Source organism: Ipomoea triloba, chromosome 4 (genome assembly GCF_003576645.1).
Source record: "Ipomoea triloba cultivar NCNSP0323 chromosome 4, ASM357664v1".
Taxonomy (NCBI): domain Eukaryota; kingdom Viridiplantae; phylum Streptophyta; class Magnoliopsida; order Solanales; family Convolvulaceae; genus Ipomoea; species Ipomoea triloba.
This window is the reverse complement of record NC_044919.1, coordinates 1,852,424-1,872,417: the sequence shown is the minus strand read 5'-3', so window position 1 is coordinate 1,872,417 and position 19,994 is coordinate 1,852,424. Positions and strand designations below refer to the sequence as shown.

General features: G+C 36.7%; 3 protein-coding genes across 3 annotated transcripts; 1 reads left to right on the top strand and 2 right to left on the bottom strand.

Annotated features, from left to right (window-relative positions):
• Positions 1 to 1,170: 1,170 nt before the first annotated feature.
• Positions 1,171 to 6,109, bottom strand: LOC116016735 (nitrate regulatory gene2 protein). The gene is made up of 4 exons (XM_031257115.1): positions 4,588 to 6,109; positions 4,249 to 4,433; positions 3,285 to 3,508; positions 1,171 to 2,289 (listed from the first exon to the last, which is right to left on the bottom strand). The coding sequence occupies exons 1-4, from the start codon at positions 5,918 to 5,920 to the stop codon at positions 1,509 to 1,511; spliced, it is 2,523 nt and encodes an 840-aa protein (XP_031112975.1). The 5' UTR covers positions 5,921 to 6,109; the 3' UTR covers positions 1,171 to 1,508.
• A 4,502-nt stretch (positions 6,110 to 10,611) lies between these two features.
• LOC116017656 (leucine carboxyl methyltransferase 1 homolog) lies at positions 10,612 to 17,270 on the bottom strand. Its single transcript, XM_031258278.1, has 13 exons — positions 17,138 to 17,270; positions 16,837 to 16,925; positions 16,570 to 16,712; positions 15,809 to 15,856; positions 14,871 to 14,952; positions 13,852 to 13,954; positions 13,370 to 13,490; positions 13,180 to 13,227; positions 12,607 to 12,690; positions 12,418 to 12,482; positions 11,869 to 11,920; positions 11,075 to 11,113; positions 10,612 to 10,984 (listed from the first exon to the last, which is right to left on the bottom strand). Exons 1-13 carry the CDS (start codon positions 17,215 to 17,217, stop codon positions 10,913 to 10,915), a joined length of 1,026 nt encoding a protein of 341 aa, XP_031114138.1. The 5' UTR covers positions 17,218 to 17,270; the 3' UTR covers positions 10,612 to 10,912.
• A 1,659-nt stretch (positions 17,271 to 18,929) lies between these two features.
• LOC116017777 lies at positions 18,930 to 19,523 on the top strand. Its single transcript, XM_031258414.1, has one exon. The coding sequence runs from the start codon at positions 18,930 to 18,932 to the stop codon at positions 19,521 to 19,523; it is 594 nt and encodes a 197-aa protein (XP_031114274.1).
• Positions 19,524 to 19,994: the final 471 nt, after the last annotated feature.

Here is a 19,994-nt window from a genome sequence, read left to right as displayed (position 1 = left end):
TTGGAAGCATCTGGTGTTTGCTGCAGATCCAAGAAATCGTAATTTTAATTTGCCATTTTTAAGTGGGTGAAAATGATTAAATTAAGGGATCTGTGGGTGTGTGGAAGAAGCCAAGTATACTGCTTCAACAACCATGGTCTTCACAGCCTAATTCCTGATCAAAAAAAACAAGAATCTGAGGTAGACACTTGCATTTTATTGACAGTATATACAGGTCTGCAGTGACCTAAACCTAACTTTCACTTTGTCTTCTTCCCCCCACCCCAACCACCAAGCATTATTTTATATTTTTTCTGTGGGGATGGGCATGAGTTTTACTACATAGACTCTCTAAATTTTACTCCTTGATGTGGTGGACACTGATAAGTTATTTTTTCCATGTAGATCCCAATACAAGTGTTTACATCAAGATTTTGTGTGTGGAAGTAAAAGTTATGTGTACATACATATAGTATTTTCCGGTGGGGATGGGCATAGGAGAGCGTTTTACGGAAAAAAGACTGTCTACAGGTTCCTTAGAGTGGAAAAAACAAAGTCCTGAACCTTGTAACTGCCAGCAAAGCAGAGCTCTTTAACTTTCTTAGGATTGATCAACCAGTTGAACTATACCTAAGACATACGCGTGATGTGTGAGATGCTGCTGTACATATTTAACATTTTAACATGGACAGTTTGGTTCTGTCTATTAGTGTCTAATAATGCCATGAACAACCTTCTTCCTGGCTACAGGTAAGCATTAATTATTAAAAATCCCCACAATAATTCATTTACAGAAAGTATGAACATCAGCATCAAGAAAGGTTTGGGGGATAAGGAAGATGAAGAAAGATCCAATAAATGTACTTATAGTGGACAGCCATTCAAACCATACATGATTGAATGTAAGCACTCAATGATCACAAAGCTCCCCCCACTCTTCACCCACTTTAAGACAGTTTTCCTACAAACATTGCTTCAAAAACTACAAAAAAGAAAAGCAGAAAACTGTAAAACTTACCTCGGTAGAAGCACGGTTTTTGACTGACCATAACAAGATCTGGAGCAATGGGGTCCCCACAGCCAAGACCAGCATTTTTTGGGTCCTGATTGAGGGCTAAACTAGTGTGACATGTTTCCTGTAAATGAGACATGAAAGATGCAATAAAGGAAAATAATGAGAAACATGAGAGATAAAGTCAAAATCTATTTTCACATTTAGACTTAAACCAGATGGGAACAAAATTATTCATCCCTCAAAAGAAAAAGTTGATCTCTAGTACATAAAAGGGTAATGAATTTCTATACAGAGATGAGAGATAACCAATGCTCTTCTTCCTGTCAACAGGGAGCGTGGCAAAACTGCAGAATTCCAAATATCTACATAACAAAATATCAAGCAACGAAGACAATAGACAAAAAGAGCACCACAAGAAATGCCAGCACTCTCCTTTTAGATTTGGCTCAAGAATCCTAAAATGACTGAGAAGAAAACAGTAACAGTATTGGATATATTTCAGGTTTTTTTCTTTTTACTTGATAGAATAAGAACGGGTGCATACAGCCTCGAGGGCTTCTGTAAATAAAGCAGAAAAACTTGTCATGGCCTGGAATACTCCTGGCAAGCCAGTCTGAATGTTATTCAGAGTCATCGCTCTGGTAACTTCTACTGCCTTTGAGTGTTTTAACATCTCATCTTCCACCCGCCGCTGGCAAGATGCAAGCTCTGCTTTTTTCTCAGCAAGCGGGTCCCGCGCATCCAACGCATGCCCGGTATCAGTATCAGGAAGGCTAATACCGACAGTGGAGTATGAGTTGTAATACTTCTTCTCGAGACTCCTAATACTTGACGCTTTTTTCTCTAGCTCCTTTGATGCGGATTCAGTTCGTTTCTTGATCTTAAGCTCCTCTGTCTGTTTACAGAATACCGAATGGACAACATTTATGAAGCTTTTGATGGCTTCTGATGCAACAGTGTCAGGGACACGCTCAAGGGCAAGTTTCCACTCATCGCAAAAGGAGAATGCCTCTGAAGGATCCTTAGTACCATTATTTGGCACAGTGTCAATAGGTAGGAGAGTAAGCTTGAACCATCCATGAAGGGAGCGGATGAAATCTCTTTGGAACTTTATAAGGCGGCAGAAACTGGAGTGCCACGCAGATACAGCGGACTCAAGGTCACGTGTGGCCTGCCGGTGTAGGTCAGATGTTGATTGGCCTTTTGTTGCTCGGTTGACAAGGCCACGAACTTGTTGCACGATGTCGGCCTGGACATCATGGAACTGGTTCATGGATCTCCACATATACATGAATCTGCATTTATTTTCCATAGAACTGGTTAATTAAATTTCTTTAAAAACAAGGGGGGGAAAAGTGGAAGCAAAAGGCACATTGTAATTAAAAGAAACAACATAATATGTAGCCATTCTGAGTAGCTAGGATATCCTGAAACTGAGACCAATAACACTGACTGCCATGGAAGCTGAGACTTCAGTCCTCAAACACATTGCTGACCTTTCAGGTTTAATAATGTTTTTCATTTAAATGGCCACAAAACATGAATGATTATCACAACAATTTCATTTAAGCCTAAATTAACCACTGCGGCTGTCAATCCATGAAGACTGAGAAATAGGCATTTAGACATTATGATCTCATGGAACATTTAAGCTTTTGTGCTTAACTTTATACATTAACTGATTACATTTAGCACCCATGGCATATTATCAAGAAAGTCTGAACATCAATGTGAGGAAAAAATAAAAAAAAATTATATTTTTAAAAAAATGTGGACCACAGTCTTCTCTGACAAGAGTGGCAGGAGATGGGCAGGGATAATCAGATCCTGCTTCCGGTCAAATGGATGAATACAAGGCACATGCAGATCTTCATTAATATTCACATAAGACCAAGGCAAGACATTTTGATAAACACCCCCACGTTTTTGGTGTGGGAAAATAAAAGATTACATTTTAACAAAATTTGGATAGCCAGGACAAGATAAAATTGTCAGATAACAGTTGTTTCTTAACAATCTCAGACAACTTCCATTCTTAACAAGCAACAATCAGTCTTGGCATATCAATCCAACATGTTTCACTCATGAAGTGTGAGGCTCAATTCAAGAAGCCAGAAGGAATAGACTTTTGGCAAATCAAATGATATCAAGAAGTGACTCCAAGGAAATATCGACTTCACTTGGGACGCAGGGGGTATAGCAAAGCAATCATATATACAGAAAAGATAGTCTATTGAGGTCCTACTAATGCAAAGTTATTGGAGATTAAAAAAAAAAAAAGGAAACTTACCCATGACAAAGTTCAACAAGTTGTGGGATAAGGTCAGACTCTCTTAGACCAATAATAGCAGAAGAGGTAGTAGTGACAGCTTGAGATGTAACCACAATTAAAGATTGCAGTCTGTTTATTGCGGCCTTAGTCTTGTCCAACTTGGCTTCCTCGCCTCCTCTGTATTCCTGGCTTTGAAGTGTAGTCAACTTCTTTTCATGCTCAATTTTAACCCCCTCCCTGGCCTGAAATCATAACATCAAGTTTTACTATTTAAACTGCTGGAAAATGCTAAGCCATTGAAGAATTGTGTTAAAGCTTAAATATTGAATGAACTTTGATTTTGCAACTCACTGCACGTGTCTTTGAATGAATGGAATTATATTTGTTTTCATCAATCAAAAATTTACTAGTCATGATTAGAAGCACTTCCCCAATCCCCTACCTCTCTCTTTTCTTAAAGGAGTTTTACATGGAAAAACAAAAGCCATTTTGGGTGTGGTTAAGCATCATACATCAAAAGGAACATAAAGGCAAGTTAGTTGAGAAGCGAGACCCACCTTCATGTTCAAAATTAACATTCTAAGGTCATTCCAGGCTGTCCTTGTCATATCAAACAGTTGCCTAGGGCACTCTTGTCATTCTACCATAATGGACTATTTGAATCTGAATAAGGTAGATTAGTGATTACACAAGAAAGCCACAAAAAGCACTCATGGATGAGCACGAATCGTGCAATTTATCCACCACCCACTATGACATAATCGCTTTACAAGATTCCAACTTTCCATGAAAATTTTCCTCATCTTAAGAAAAAAGATCTTAGCAGAAGGCTACTTTATGGCATCGTGAACCATTGTGTCTAATTTAATCAATTCTTTATTTAGACAGAATACTCAATGGATATGATGACCAATTGAAATAAGTCTACTGTTAAAACGTAGAAAAGGAGAAAAGATAATGAAAACTAAGATCAAAATAGTACCTTTACTTCCTGATACAGTTTCTTTTCCCAAGCTAAGAGTCTCTCCAAGGTGGAACACAAACTCTTTGGACCACCTGGTTCATGGATCGAACTAGGTTCAAATTTATACTTGACAGCCAAAGGAGGCTTTGAAGTCCAGCTTGAGCTCAAGTTACTAAGAATTCCGCTGGAATGATACACAGTTTCTGCAATCCAAAAACCAAGTTCACAATTTGATAACACAATATAACATCATCAAAAGTGGTCTATCCTTCACAAAATGTACACTTGATACGGTTTTAACTAAAGAATTATAATTCACAGTTGCATAAATTCCTCGAAAACAAGAATTGAACTCACTCTTCATCTGCTTAAAGCTTCGATCAAGCTGTGCTCTACCAGTCTCTAGCATCTCAGACACCTGCTCCCCAGCAGCAGCAGCCTTGTCAAAGTACTCCTTGATGGCAGCCACAATCTCAGCCAGATCCTTGTGCCTCACCACTATTCTTCTATCTGATACCAAATCCTCTTTTGCAGTTCCATTTCCCCAACTCATGGAAGATGACCCTCCTTCGGACAGCTTATCTAATTTAGGCACTGAATAATTCTTTGAATCTGATCTAAGCTTAGTAGCTGCAGCAGCAGCAGCCTCCACATTCTTCACTGAACCAGACCGAAAATTCGATTGGGATTCCCCAGCCTCAGATCTCAACTCGCCTTTATCTTCGTGTTCTTCGTCAACATCAGAGGAGCTGGAGCTAGTAGTACTATAATGATCATGGTCTTCCCACTCGCTACACTGTACTTCTTCCCTCTCTGCTTCACTGTCCCAGTTGCTCCTGCGGTGAAGATCATGATTCTGCCTAGACTGAGTTTGATTCCGCAGATTCGCATTAGAGTAGTGCGAATGTGAAGAATAGACTGAAGCCTTATCGTCGTTAACGCTCTGATTGTCGAAGAAATCGAATCGCTTGAAAGATGCGTTACGATCCTTGCCGCGAGGAATGGCGGTTGAGAATTGAGAATATGAAGAGGACTTATCATCAAATTCGTCGTTATCATCAGTGAGATGATGATCGCGGGAAGAGGCGTTGTTTTTGTGGAGCTGTTCGAAATACTCGGAGCTGGGAGGGGAAGGAGGGTAGAAATTTTCCCAGTTCCAGACGGAGGAGGCTTGTGAGGGAGTACTGGAATAGGTCGAATTCGCTTTCGCGTCGTATGTATAGTTTTCGTTTTCGAAGAAATTGTGGTTCCTTGGTGTAGCAGGGAAGCTCGATTCCGAGAGGATGTGAGGCAGTTTCACCGGCTTTTTCCGGTGGACTTGAGGTTGCCGCTGCTGGGAGGCCACGGAGTAGTGTGGTGGCGGAGGTTGGTAAATCGACGGAGATGGAGAAGGGATGCGAGCCGCCGCCGCCGCCTCCGGCGGCGGCGGCGGCGGCGGAGGGGGTTTGAAGGTGGACGCGGAGGAAAGAGTGCGGATGAACACGGCGGGCGTCTCCTCCGAGACAGAGAGAGTCTCGCCGGCGGCGAAGGAAATCAGAGCAGAGCCGGTCAGTTTGAGTGAGCGGCAGTAGTCAGAATGCGCGGCGGCTAAGTGGTGGCGAGCATACACCGCCTCCTTCATCAGCCGGCGCCGCTCCTTGCACCGCCGGACAGTATCCTCGTTGTCCAGCTTCGACGCCGTGCACCCCATCTCCTGGTTAAACAAAATTCAAGTACAACAGAAAAACAGCAAAAACGCAATATTTCCGCCGTCTCTTCCGTCGCGCACGGCGGTGGAAACGGCCGTACCGGAGCTATTGGCGGTGGTGGGGGAAGATGTACTCCCACTTCTCTAACTTCTTCTTCTTCACAGTGTGGTCTTGACTTGACTTCTCATCAGTTTGCGTCTGCCCATAACTCTCTACGGCTACTTCTACTTTAAAAATTAATTTTAAATATTTATTGTTCACAATTATCATAAAACGCCGTTAATATATTTTATTTCTTACTCCGTATTTCTCTTTTTAAACAAATTACTCTGTATTTGCTTATTTAGGAGCTTATAGCTTATTTTAAGCTACTAATAAGCTATAAGCTTTGTATGATAATGTTCTCAAAATAAGCTAATAGCTGAAAATAAGAGCTTATTTTGAAACGTTACTTCAAGTAGCTTTTCAAAAATAAGCTAGTAGCTTTTTAACTTTTTTCCATCTTTGTCCTTATTATTTTATATAAATGACATCATTTATCCCTCCCAATTAAAACTCTTTTGGCATTTTTTCTTCAATATGTTTCGTTGTAATTTTAATTTGATATTTGTGTTTAAACAATAATTTTTGTATGAACTAATTTTATAAATTATAAACATCTTGTTTTACTTTATATATTTTTAAATATATGTTCTTACTTTATATTTTATTAAATTATATTGATTTCATTATTTTATAACTATTTAAATTTAAAATTATTTAACTTTTATAAAAATGCCATTTTTAGTCTTTTTACATTAATCAACTTATCAAAAAGCTAATTTTACCAAACACTTTTAAGCATAACAGCTAGTTTAACAGCTCTTCAGATTTCAGCTTCGATCTTATAGCTTTTCAACTTTGAGCTACTTTTCAGCTTTCAGCTACCATTTCAGCTAGGTTTGCCAAACATAGCCTATATATGCATAAATAAAATTAACAACTAAAAATTAAAACCTTTTATTATTAAGTGAAAAGGTTCCAAATAACTTGTAGTTCAATGACACTTATGTGGCCCTTCTAAATTAGAGGTCACAGGTTTAAACCTCAGTCGGTATACATTTTTTGTGTTTAATAAGTTGAAAAAGTATATATTTATGGACAGATACTACAATTATATGTTTGTATCGATCATCGGGTATTATTAGTACATTAGATTTTCTCTAAAGTTTGGAGCTAATTTAGAATTTTTGATTTTAAGATATTATAACATAGATATCCATATCGAAAAAGTTAAATCGTTCAAATTTACACCATAACAATCTTATAATCTTTTACAACTAAAACTATGCATTTTACTACATAAAACTACAACTACATTGTCATAACTCATAAAGTGCACTTTTTTGTTTCACATTGAATACTTAACTCTTTTCTAACTAAATCTTTGTGTGTATATACATTTTGAGCCTTATATTTTGGGAAAGGCTACCCTTATTTTACACAACTCCAAAGGGGATAAAATAAACACATATCATAATAGTATTTTCCCAACAAAAAAGATTGCTTGTATTTGTATTTTGCTCCAATTGGTGGTGGCAAAAAAGGGTGGATCTGATGTGGGATGAGCCCACTAGAGGATGAGGAAGAGGATTCTATATTAGATTTTGGTTGCCTATAATGACATTCATTACTACTTATACACTATTGTTGTCACATCTTGATGTTAGTAGGGTTTGTCTTTTAGGATGGTAGCATTTCATAGGGATGAATTTCTTGCAAATTGCATTATATATTTTAATGTATTATATTGTTTGATGGAACTCATATTTGTTTCTTTTTGTTTGTTTTCAAACCAAACGAAATGAACTTATTGCCAAACCAATTATTGCACAATGGGACACTTAAAACAACTCATAATGAGCATATTATGAAACAAATTCTTGTGACAAAAGGTGGAATCGTCTGCCCAGCTTCAATGGGTATGTATGTTGTTAAGTTTGGCAATCAAATGGACAATTTTTGTAATTGTTATTATTTTGTTTCCTTCCCCTTTTTAAGCTTTCTTTCAAACAAGGCATGCATGAGACTGTGAGAGAGCATATTCGTAGCATTTGGTCAAAAAGTGGAGTTTATTAATTGGTGCACTGTCAAGTGTGAACGGAACATGGACAACAAAGTAAAAAAGGTACTAGCAGTAAATAAATAGGTGTAATGAGTTAACTAAGCCCTTTTAACAGTACATACCAATAATAATAATAATACTAATAAAATGTCTGCATAGACAACTCAACTGGTCACACTAGTGAAGTTTAGAAACAAAAAATAATACTAATAAAATTGGACAGTTCACTTAGTAACTATAACGTTCCAAATTTAACTTTATGTAATAATTGTCTATTAGCATTCTCAGTTTGAGCCAAGTTGATTTACATCTTTATAGTCCTTTACTTGCTATAATCACAAGACAAGTTCCACTTAAAACACGCCTTCGTGTAATGATTGTGTAATTTTTTTCGTAAATCAAAGTATATAATAAATATGAATAAACATGTACATGATTTTTCATGTCAATAATTTAAGGACATAAATGCAACATCTTTGCCTTAAAAGGATGTACTTTACAACCTCAAGATTGTGTGTTCTTTTTGGATTCCTTTTCTTCATACATGGAATGATGGGAAGAAAGGAAAAGGTGTACATCGAATCAGTTTAAATCAAACCAAACCAAACCAAACAACGAATAACATTTACAAACAATAATGGTTCACAAAAAAGATACAACAAAATGATAAATGATCATGGTGAATAACTAATGATGTGCAAAAGACATTCAATAATGCCACCAATTAATCGAGATTACATGTTTTTTTCTCCTATTTTTGTTTTGGAAGATTGAATTTGTTACTACCATGAATAGAGGACTATTGACATATGGATAGAAGATTTTTTATTTATTTTTTAAATGAAAGAGATAAACATTATTCTTGAGCCAACACCCCACTCCCTCTTTTCCTTAAACTTCTCCTATAATGTTTATGTGGTTGGATTCTTCTTCCTCTTCAAGAAAAAAGAAAATAGAATTTTTTTTTTCTTGTGTCTTTTTGTATACAACTTTACCTAGCAAAAGCAGATCTTAAAATACTAACTACTATACCCTTTTCTTTCCAGGGGTTCTCTACGAGGGAGAGTATATATTCCAAAAAACCTTTTTTGAGCAAAAAGAGAACATGATAAGTGGTAAAATAAATAAAAAATGGTGACCTTTGCATAGTTGATAAAGGTGAATGCTTTTAAAAATGGATCCAATTGAGGCACCAACAAACTTAATTGAAGAAGTAATCTTGTAGTAATTAAAAAATAATTATAATTTCAACCCAAATTGGAGGTGTATAATAGGTTTTGAACCCTGAGTGAAGTCTTCCTTACTCCTCAGGTAAGAGTCAAACTCTATTAATATAACCCATATTAAATCAAGATTAATTTTACAATGGTAAAAATACCATATTTTATATGAAAAAAATCCTTTTCTTATCAAACTTTCACACAATCCAAACAAGAAATAGTACCTCCAAAAAAAACAAACATAATAAAATACTAAAAATAAATATTCAATATATTAAAAATAAACTTTATGTCAATGGCATACGGTGATTAAGAATAAGAGGCTTTTGCAACCTTCAATTTTGGTTCTATCGTTATTTGGGTAGTTGGACAAGATATTAGTAAATCAGCAAGTAGGTGAAAATGTTTTCATCAATTCCAAAGAAGAAAGCAGAATGGAGGGTGAAGACAGCTTTTACTCCACCGGCCAATTCAGTATGTAAGTCATATAATATCACCAATGGAGCTACGAGACAAAGACTCCAACTAATCTGGTTTGCTCATTTTCTCACAACAACAACAGTGAGTAATCAAACTCAAAGATCTTCTGCCCTAAAGAGTAAGTAAGCCAAACTGCCAGAGGGCATCCCAGAATTTGGGGAATTCATCAGAGACCAAACACACACTAGATGGCAGAAAACAGATACTACCAAGGAGGAATAGTAATAGTAGTGGTAGTAGTAAGTAGTAAAAAAAGTCATACTAGGCTGCAATCCTTAGAAAAACCATGCAACCATCTTCTCCTAAAAAGGTACAAATTAAAGGGTGGGGGGGCAGTTTCACACATACCTATTTCATCAGCAATATATTATTCCATCTTACCATTGGTGAAACAACTTTTCTCTCTCATGTGGTCCTAGCCACTTCCCCATTCCCACCACTTTATTTCACTGTCATCCAAGATGCTGAAACAAGTTCCCCTCCTACCACCTTCACTGCACTCTAGTCTTTCTATGTTAGGAGAGTCCTGGTAATTTGAGCGCATCCAATGCCCCTGCCTGCCATTGAGCCTTGGCGGAGGAGGTAAATGCAGATATGGGAGTCCCGGTAATTTGAGCAACAAGGATTGCACTAAGCAAAGCATGGGCATTTAACATATAATCAAATGTTTCGCTATTTCAATGCATTGAATTTCATGCTCCCTGTTCCAAATTCCGTGCCTCTAACATACCAAAACCGACAAGGAAAACAACAGTAATAATAACTCAATATTTTGAGCAAGGTAGGTTGTGTGACTAATGAGGGTGCATTGATTAGTGTATCTACCAATGCGGTGGGTATTATGGTCAAATTGACAAAATGCAAAAGAACAAAAGGTTGAGCAAAGTGATATGTAAAGGAGGAGGAGGAGGAGACCACCCATACACAAGACCAAAGGCCCCATGAGATGACACAACCTTGTGCTGTGTAAGGGGTCCCCACCATGTTTTATTTGCTAAACAGCTTGCAAAAGGATAGATTTCTCCCTATAAGTCAAACAAAGAATAAATAGAGCTATGTAACTGGTTGATACCCATATAGCTTTAGGCTTTAGGTACCTGATCTTCTGGTTCATACATGTAAAAGTAGAATCTATGCATCACACAACAGATGAGAATAAAAAACTTCAAAAACAGGTAACAGCACATTCTTCAAGAGGATGTTGCAGAGGAGGTGCCTATCAAAGGCTGGACATTAGGGAAACCAAATTCCTTGAACATACCCTGAAGCACGGTCAACAATCCAGTAATATGGTCAGGTTACATGCATAAATAAATGTCGAAAATTTCAATAAAAATATGCCAAATGCATACCAGCAAGTCGTTGATTGCATACACAACACAGTAGTGCTCCTGAAAAAATGCAATTGCAGGATAACTAATCAAAAGTCATTTTTTATAAACAATCTCAGTTAAGTTTAAATTTAATGACTTTGGGCTAAAGTTGCACACTATTACTGTTAAGTTGTCAACATAACTCTGAATTTATAGCCTAGGTTTTTAGGTGCATCTAATTGGGGATGGTGTAGATGGTATTTGAACACAGATCTAATACCTGGAAAGGCAAAATGACTTACCATCAAGTGAAACCTAAAAATATAACCTAGCAAGAGAAAAGATAACCCTTCAGGTAAAAATTACATAATTGGGATTTGGGACCATAAGATGACTGGCATAATTTTACTTCCCCTCTCTCCCTCAGCCAATAAAGTCTCATATTATATTGTAATCCTTAGAAATCCAATTCCTTTAATCATATCATCTAAAGCAATTTAGTCTTGAATGGAGGGCCTACACAGAAATATAAGGTGTCAAGCAGTTTAGATGCATGATCCATGCCAGAGTTAAAAGCTACAGAGGATACAGCAAATGCTTTTTGCGTGAATCAAAATGGTTGATATTATGCCACAACACTAATTTTATAGTTTCAAGATTAGAGAAGAGATGAACAATCCATTGTCCTGCAGTATACGGTTTTAAGGTTAGGAGGAATAAGGTGATATCATTATACTAGACAAATGAGAGTCTGCATGCGCATTGCCTGCAATCCGTATAATAAGATACGGGACCAGCAAATTACTCCTGCTTTTTCCTAAGAGGAGAATTACCTGCATCATGTACCACTCTTCAAACTCATCGAACAATTCCAATCTTTCAGTCCTAATATATAGAATATTACATATGAGAATCAGAACATCTCTAAAGTTACAAAGCTTCCCAGTGAAAAGAGAGAGAGAGAGAGAGATAAACATAACAATACAAAAGTAAATATAGTGTAAAAGTTAATCAAAAAATAAGGCAGATGTTTATCTCAGAACAAGAAATATTTGGAACTTCAAAAGTATTGCCTATATCCACAGAGAACATGGTACAACACAAAAATTCTCCACTAACAAGATAAAAATGAGCAATGAGATAAATATGCCAACAAATTTTCCTTAATAGTTTTGACTATAAGCATGACATTTTATAGTAGACATGCCAATTTTTAATTATCGACCATGCATTAAGTAGGTAATACTCATTTAGCATTTTAGCATAGCACTTCCAATACTAGTAATAGCATATGGCAATCATCATACTCTAACCATAATCAGCTGTGTGAGAGCCATACTGTTTTAAAACATCTTACATTCCTGATGTTATAAGTAACTCACCTGCGTCTTTCTTGAGCTTCCACAAAATCAGTATAAACTCGTAACATATCCCAAGCAACAGCTTTCTGGAAGCACCCAAAAACAACAATTGTCCATGTATTGGAGGCATACAAATAGCAGAATATGTTCTTTTTGGGGGGTGGAATGGTGATGGTAGGGGCACAACTAAATTGAGGAGTTTCAGAGTACCTGCCATCCCTGATCAAGGAAAAGTTTTTCTTTTGCTTCTAGAGTAGGTGTAGCATAAATTCCTAATAATGCACAGCCTCGACTCTGGCATGAAAAGTAAAAATAAGTTTCTTCAGATCTCTTTACTATATGTATACAACTTTGTCATTTCAGAAGTGCCAGGAAACTATCTAATTCGAGCCATAAATTTGAAGTCCTACTGAAATTTAAGGAATTTGATGAACTAAATCAACATATTTAAATATTTGAGTAAGCTTCATAATCAAAACACTCCTGATCTGTTCATTTTTATTGATCCACAATTATTGTATTGCATCATTTCATTTCTCAAAACAATTGTATGCATGGCATACTTATGCAAACAGCTGCAAGCTCAAGATAGAAAAGAGAAAAAGAAATAAGGTAAACAATGCATGATTACATTAAAACAGACCTTCATCTCCGACACATGCCAAATGGAACAGAGAAAAGAAGGCATCAGACAAGTTTTGCAATAAATGAAGAACATTAGATGAATGAGAAGACATTTAATTCCTTAAAAACTTACTACTCAGAAATGAAGAGAGATATTACCTCCAAATTTCGGATCATTTGCTGCCCAAAAGCATCATTTGGGTGAATCTGTCAAATAGGTGAATGGCATACAAACAAGTGATTACAATAAAAGTTGGCAGAGTAATGAAGCAAAGAAGAAGAAAATTCAAGCAAGAGGGTAGAAGAAGGAAAGATGAAAAGGAATTAAGGATTCTGCTACTTTCTCAACCTGCTCATATAAGAAAAATACTGCCGTAGAGAAAGTTTTTGATGCCCAACCAACAATAGCAGGGGTAGAATCTGGATCTATGTATATCAGAACGCATTCTGCAATTATAAATGTTGGCAAACTGATAATAACATCAGAATGGTGGAGGTTAATCATCATACAAGGATAATCACAAATAAATATGAATCACCATTCTCCTAAGAGCATGAACATTGAAAATGGGTGGTTAGTACCAGCTCCCCATACATAGTTGCCAAAGATTATAGATAGTACAACACATTTTAGCTTATTTAAACTAATAATCCATCAGTAACTTGATATGGATTATGGATTGTTCAAGATTTAATCCATAGTTGTAAGCTTTGCCAAATGTGGACTATATAAAAGCTTCATGGAGGTGCATCATTAATCTATAAAAGTTTCAGGGAATTTTGGAGCAATACATAGTAAGGTTTATCAAAGATAAAAAGACAGATACATACCTTGGGTCTAGATTTGCCAAAGTAACAATATCATTTAATTTTTCTATGTCGCGTAAATCAACAGGGAGCAATTTGTAATGATCACCAAGCACCTCTCCCCTCTCTGCACAACTTAGAAGATTAATTAGTCTAACAGTATCACCAGATTCTATTCCAAGTTTGGTGCCTCTTTATGCTTCCTTAATAGTAAACAAACACCTGATTTATTTACTAAAAGGCAGCATAATTAGGGGTGAAGGCACCTAGGCATTTACACATCTCGTTTACAAAACAAACAAACTTTGGTCAATAAAAGCAAAATATGGAAACCATACATTCTGTTCCAAAGTTAGGCCCGAAAATGAAACCAAGATTAACTTAAAGGTGAAAGATCCATTCCCCAACTAGTGAGATGTAAAACTGGCTAGTGTGAGTATAAATAACAATTTTGGTAAGATTCGCCAAACCAATTCTTTTCAGAGTCAGGAATGAGTCAATTAAACGATATTGACTCTGCATTTGACAGGTCATCAAGAAATAGATACTTGCTAAATCAATTACATGCTTACCTGAATCAGATGAAAAATTTTGCCAGAATCATACATAATATAAATCTACTATTTATTTGAAACGACCTCAAGAAATAGATAAATGATTCATGAAATTCAGTAATGGCAATAAATAAGTATGTCAAATTAAATTGAGAGCATGCAAGTGATTTTTGCCACAGGATAAAGTTCTAAGGTTAACTAGGTTTTTTCTTCTCTTTTCATGATAGCTCATGCTGCATATTTGCAAAATAAAATTCTATAAGGTCATAGCAACAAAGAAATGCATTTCAAAAAACTTGTAACTTTGGCTAAAACCATTTGTTTTTCCAACATATGAATATTCATAGGAAAAATATCATCAAATATATTTTACACCATGCTAAATTATTCAAATTTTGGGCATACAAATTCCTGATCCCAAAATGAAAAAATAAAAAAATAAAAAATTATGAAGTTTAAAATTGTAGAACAGCTGTTTCATGCTTTTACCTGAAGAAATCGATGCTGTTTCACCAACTTTTTCCTTCAACTGACTGTAGTTTTCAATAAGAGCTGCTTTCTTGCTTGTCACCTAGCAGTCAATTATCCACAGATTAGAGTTTATACCAATGTGGTATTCTGACAAAAAGTAAAAAGAAAATCCCTAATGCAGTAATAATTGGGATTAGGGATGGCAAAGCACGGCATGGAATACAAAGGAAATTTTTGTCAATTGCAGTGGAACTGTTGCCCAGGCTGAACTTTTGAGCACAAGGGGAATTATTTTTCAATCATTGTTCATGTGTTAGAGTGTTTGACAGTGTCTAATTTGAAGCCAGTTCAGTTAGTACTTGTTAATGGAAAAACTTTAAATTGTGCAGAGTAACCTTTTAGGTTGATATTATATTTAGACGTATTTTCATAATTTGATATTTGGGTAACATAAGCAGTAGCATACAACTCCAAAATTGTCAGAATTTGATTGTTTACAAAACATGAGTTCCATTGCTTCAAGAAAGCAGATAATGACTATTACATTTATCTTGCCTTCGTAACCAAAATAATAATAATAATAATAATAAAGAAAATAAAATAAAGGAAATGGAAAGAAAATCAAAAGAAAAGCAGGAAAAAATAGTGTGTTGATCACGCAGGGGAACTTGCAAGCGTGCAGTAGGGTTCCCAGTGGTGGCCAAGAATGGGATGCATGTGGCTGAGGGATGCAAATTAGGTTTACGGAATTTGAGAAAACCGCAGATTGCAATCCATAATGTAGAGTGCTTAATAGATTAGGGAACTTGTTTCTAGTATTCTAGTAGCAACTAGCAATACAATAAAATAACCTCGAGAAACAAATTTTACATGGCTAAGCACATATTCTCAATCTCCAAAAGGTAGTAAAGAGCTCAAATCTAAAAGTAGAGTCATTAAATCAAAGCAAGCCACACCTCTATGAAATCTAGTTCAACATAAAGATGAGGTGCTTTCCCTTCATCCTGCCAAAAGAAAGGAAAGGGCAATCTTAGTTAAATATATATGCTACAGATTAATAATAATAATAAGTATGCTATTTTAAATGGGATAAATTGAACCCAAAACACATAACAATAGGAACTCAAGCAACTAGAAAGGACTCATGGGAAACGAATGCCCTGGGCATTACCTGAAGCAAAGCCTAAAACCTTATTTATTATTCTCTGTCCTAGTTGATAAGCACCACCGTCTATCACCAAAAGCTTAACAAGAGCCCTTACAATAACAAGCATCAAGTAGTCATATCAACACTGAATACTCTTTTAACCAATTACTAATGTTTCTCTGTGCTATCACTGCCATGTACATTTTAGGTGTTATGAGAGTGAAACTGCTCTCTCTCTCTCTCTCTTCTAATTGTTTGCAAATCACAAGTTTTATCTATGTTCTAATTGTTCTATGTCCTATGTCCCCTAGCTTGACAAGTGAGTATTCGTTTAGATGCTACAATGAATGCATGAGGGACTTGTAATCCTAAAATGCATTTGAATTTCCAACAATGCTGAAAGATCATTAAATCATAATGTCAGACTTTGCAGCAGTGGATGTGAAAGATTCAAATCCAAGAGCAACACTACATAGAGACCTTATATGCAACATGAAATTATAGCAGGGATGCCAAACATGAAATCATTATAAGTGAAATCAACCATAGCTCACAGTGAAGCTTACCCACCTTCAGCTGAAAATACATTGTATCAAAGCCAGCTCCCAGAGATACTATTTGTTTCTTAGTTTTTTCTTCTTCACCAGAATTTGGCTCACTGTCAAGAAACTGATACAGAAGCTTCCTAAGTGCCGCCCATCGAGCAAAATAACCTTATTACTCAAAACAGTTTACACAAAAACAAGTGCAAAATCAATGAGCGTCTATTGTAATTAAAAAACAAATCAAAGCTAAGCCACTATGTCATCTATGAGCATCTGAATACTACGGTCGTACCGCGATTGATTATGGGAGATCGTCTAACTGGCCTTCTAACAAACAAGTGAACATAATCATCTTTGATGTATCCTTTCCTCACGCAAGACCTTCAATTACGCACATTAGCCGAAAGAAAAAAACATAAGAATCATCGACAGAACAAAAAAAAATGAATATAAATGAAAACTTCTATTTCTGAATGCTTTTTGCATAATAGATTTTCTGGTTCGCTTGTTCTACAGCCACTGTTTCTGAGTTAAGAGAAACTGAGAAAGTTGGGGAAAATGAGGAGGAAGCGTTTTATGTATGAGGCTAGTACAGTTTGCTGGCGGATGCATCGTCGTTGGTGGCCTGAACGGCGGCTATGTTGCTGCGGGATTCCGACACCGGCTTCGCCATCCGCCGAGAAGTTTCACGGGAGAGATTTTTCACTTTACGGGGTCACGAGTAGTATTTCTGCGCTTTCGTTGAAATTTGCGGTTCGTCCTCAAACTTTATATAGTCTTCGGTTTTCCCCCCATAAAGTTCACAAATTCGGATTGGCGTTTAGAAATGTTCCATATTACTATTACTCCGTTTTATTAGATATATAATTATAGTTTTACACGCGCATCATTTAATGGTTAATATTTGTATTTAAATAAGTAAATTAAAAAAAAAAAAAAAAAGCTAACAAGTAATAAAGATGAAAACAATGACAAATATATCCAAAAGTGAATTAACAAAACTTAGAGTAATTCCAACCAAAAATAATATCTAATATATAATACCATACTAATTGATTGTATAAATACGTTATAAGGTATTGAATACGTATAATTCAAGAAGTCGGATCGTATGTAAATCCTTTAATAGTTTGATTCTTAGATTAAGTCTAGAGCTCGGGTTAAGACGTAAAATAGGAGGATTCGAGCTATAATATGGTACGTAGACAAGCCAAAAGTCCTCACTCCTAGTCACAAATGTGGTATTTATAGGAAGAAAATAAGACACATGTCAGACTCTCGGCATGACTAACACGTGTTGCGCATGTAGTTGGCAAGATTGGGAATAGTGCATCGGCGGCCACGTGTGCTTAGATTCCTGATCACCCACTAAGATGGGGTTGGATTAAGGCCTAAATCTAGCTCGAAATCCCCAAGTAGCCTTATTGCACGGGATCATCGCCCTGGCCTGAACTGATTGGGTCGATCCCTATGCAACGAAGTGTTACCATAGTCTCTAGCTAACTCGGTTATCGCATTTAGGCTAAAAATATTGAGCTTACCGTCGGGAATGACTCCCCTCGGTGACCTGATCGGATATCAAGCAGGTGTACGGTACATAGAAGGAGACATACTTGAGAAATATTCCCTATTAAGTAGCCCCAGTCCGTGTCTTGACGTCAATTCAATTAACGAGGAAGGATTCAGATTGAAACATTCGACTACCCAAACTCTCTAAATCCTTTTTACCAGTTTAAGATTGAGTGTGATGCAGGTTCAACAACTATAATTATTTTTTTAGTTTTTAATCATAATTATTATTGTGTATAAATGATCACGGCATTTGATGAAACCAACTCACATATTTTTATTTTATTTTAATGTTTATTTAATGATTGATTCTATTTTCCCCTATAAATAATCTCCATTCTTCTTTTGTATGGTTGAATGATTTCTGTATTATTAAAAAAAAGAAGGTATTTACCCAATATATTCTTGCACACCCTCATGTAGTGGCTCGTTGAAATATTCCGACAGATTACATAATAGTAGAGTTTACTTAATGTACCCGCATATTATGTCAAGTAGTACAATTATATAAAAACACAAAGCTGGTTAGTGAGTGCAACTCTTGTATGTTACATTTTGATGGCATGGTGGTTATACTAAATATGAATTATGTGGTCTTGAAATGGTTAGAATATTGGATGTTAAATGTTAAATTTTAATCATTTAAAAGTATAAATTAAAATTTATATATAAATTGTGTCATAGAGACAAAATAGCAAGAAAGTGGTTCCTATTTTATCTCCCAACTAAAATACTTCACCTATAAATAGCATCGTTCACGATATAGAAGCAAGAACATCATATTATTCCAAACCAAATAAACAATAACAAAAAAAAATGGCAACTTTATCTCCCATCATTCTCCTACTACTTTCCATCGCTCTCTTCCCACTCATCGTCCATGGCGACAAGGAGAAGGAGAAGCGCGCGCACGCGCTGATCCACAGCACGTGCAAAACCAGCGCGAAGAAAGACTCCAACGTGGACTACGCGTTCTGCACCGCCGCCCTGCAGGCGAGGACGCCCGGGGAATGCGACACGCTGCGCCACATGGGGATGACGGTGATCAAGCTGATCATGAGCAACGCGACGGACACGAGGCGCCACATCAAGGATCTGGTGAAGCGCGGGAAGGTGAAGAAGGCGTTGAAGCGGTGCGTGGACGAGTGTTATGAGCACTACACGGAGGTGGTCCCGCACGTGGGGGAGGCGTTGAGGTATTTCAAGCATAAGAGGTATAATGACGCGGACACTAAGATCTCCGCCGTCATGGAGTACGCGGTGGACTGCGAGGACTTGTTCGTGGAGAAAAGCGGAGGCGGATGCGGCGGCGGGGCGTCGCCGTTCCCGGCCAGGAACTACGCCACGTTTGAGCTGTCCGCGATGGCGCTGTCCGTCATGCATCTGATTAAGGAAGGGAAAGTGCATTGAACGAGATTGCATGCTGCGCTGATGGCTTTCGTTTGGTTTTGGTTATTATTTGTTTAATTTTGTCCATTCTTGGTTTTTGTACATGGAATGTTTGTCTCTGGCTTTGTTCTTTGTGCTAAGCCATGTTTGGAACTGAACGTAACATCAATAAAATCAAGATTTCCATTTCTTCAATTCGAATGGGTAACTGTGACATTTTATTCTGGAACATTGGTAAATACAATTCATTATTTACAAGTATGCAAGTGACACACATATCTAATAAGTCGGAGTGGGTAGTGCTACTCGACAACTAGATCAATGATCCATGATGTGATCACTTAACTACAAAATTAACCAAATCATTTGATGTGGTATAGTAATGGGGTTAGTAAGAAAAAAAAATCATTGGAATGTATGATCTTGATATAATATATGTTAGTCCTTTCATTGTGAAATTGTAAGCAATCAATGTTGGAGTAGGATGGCAAA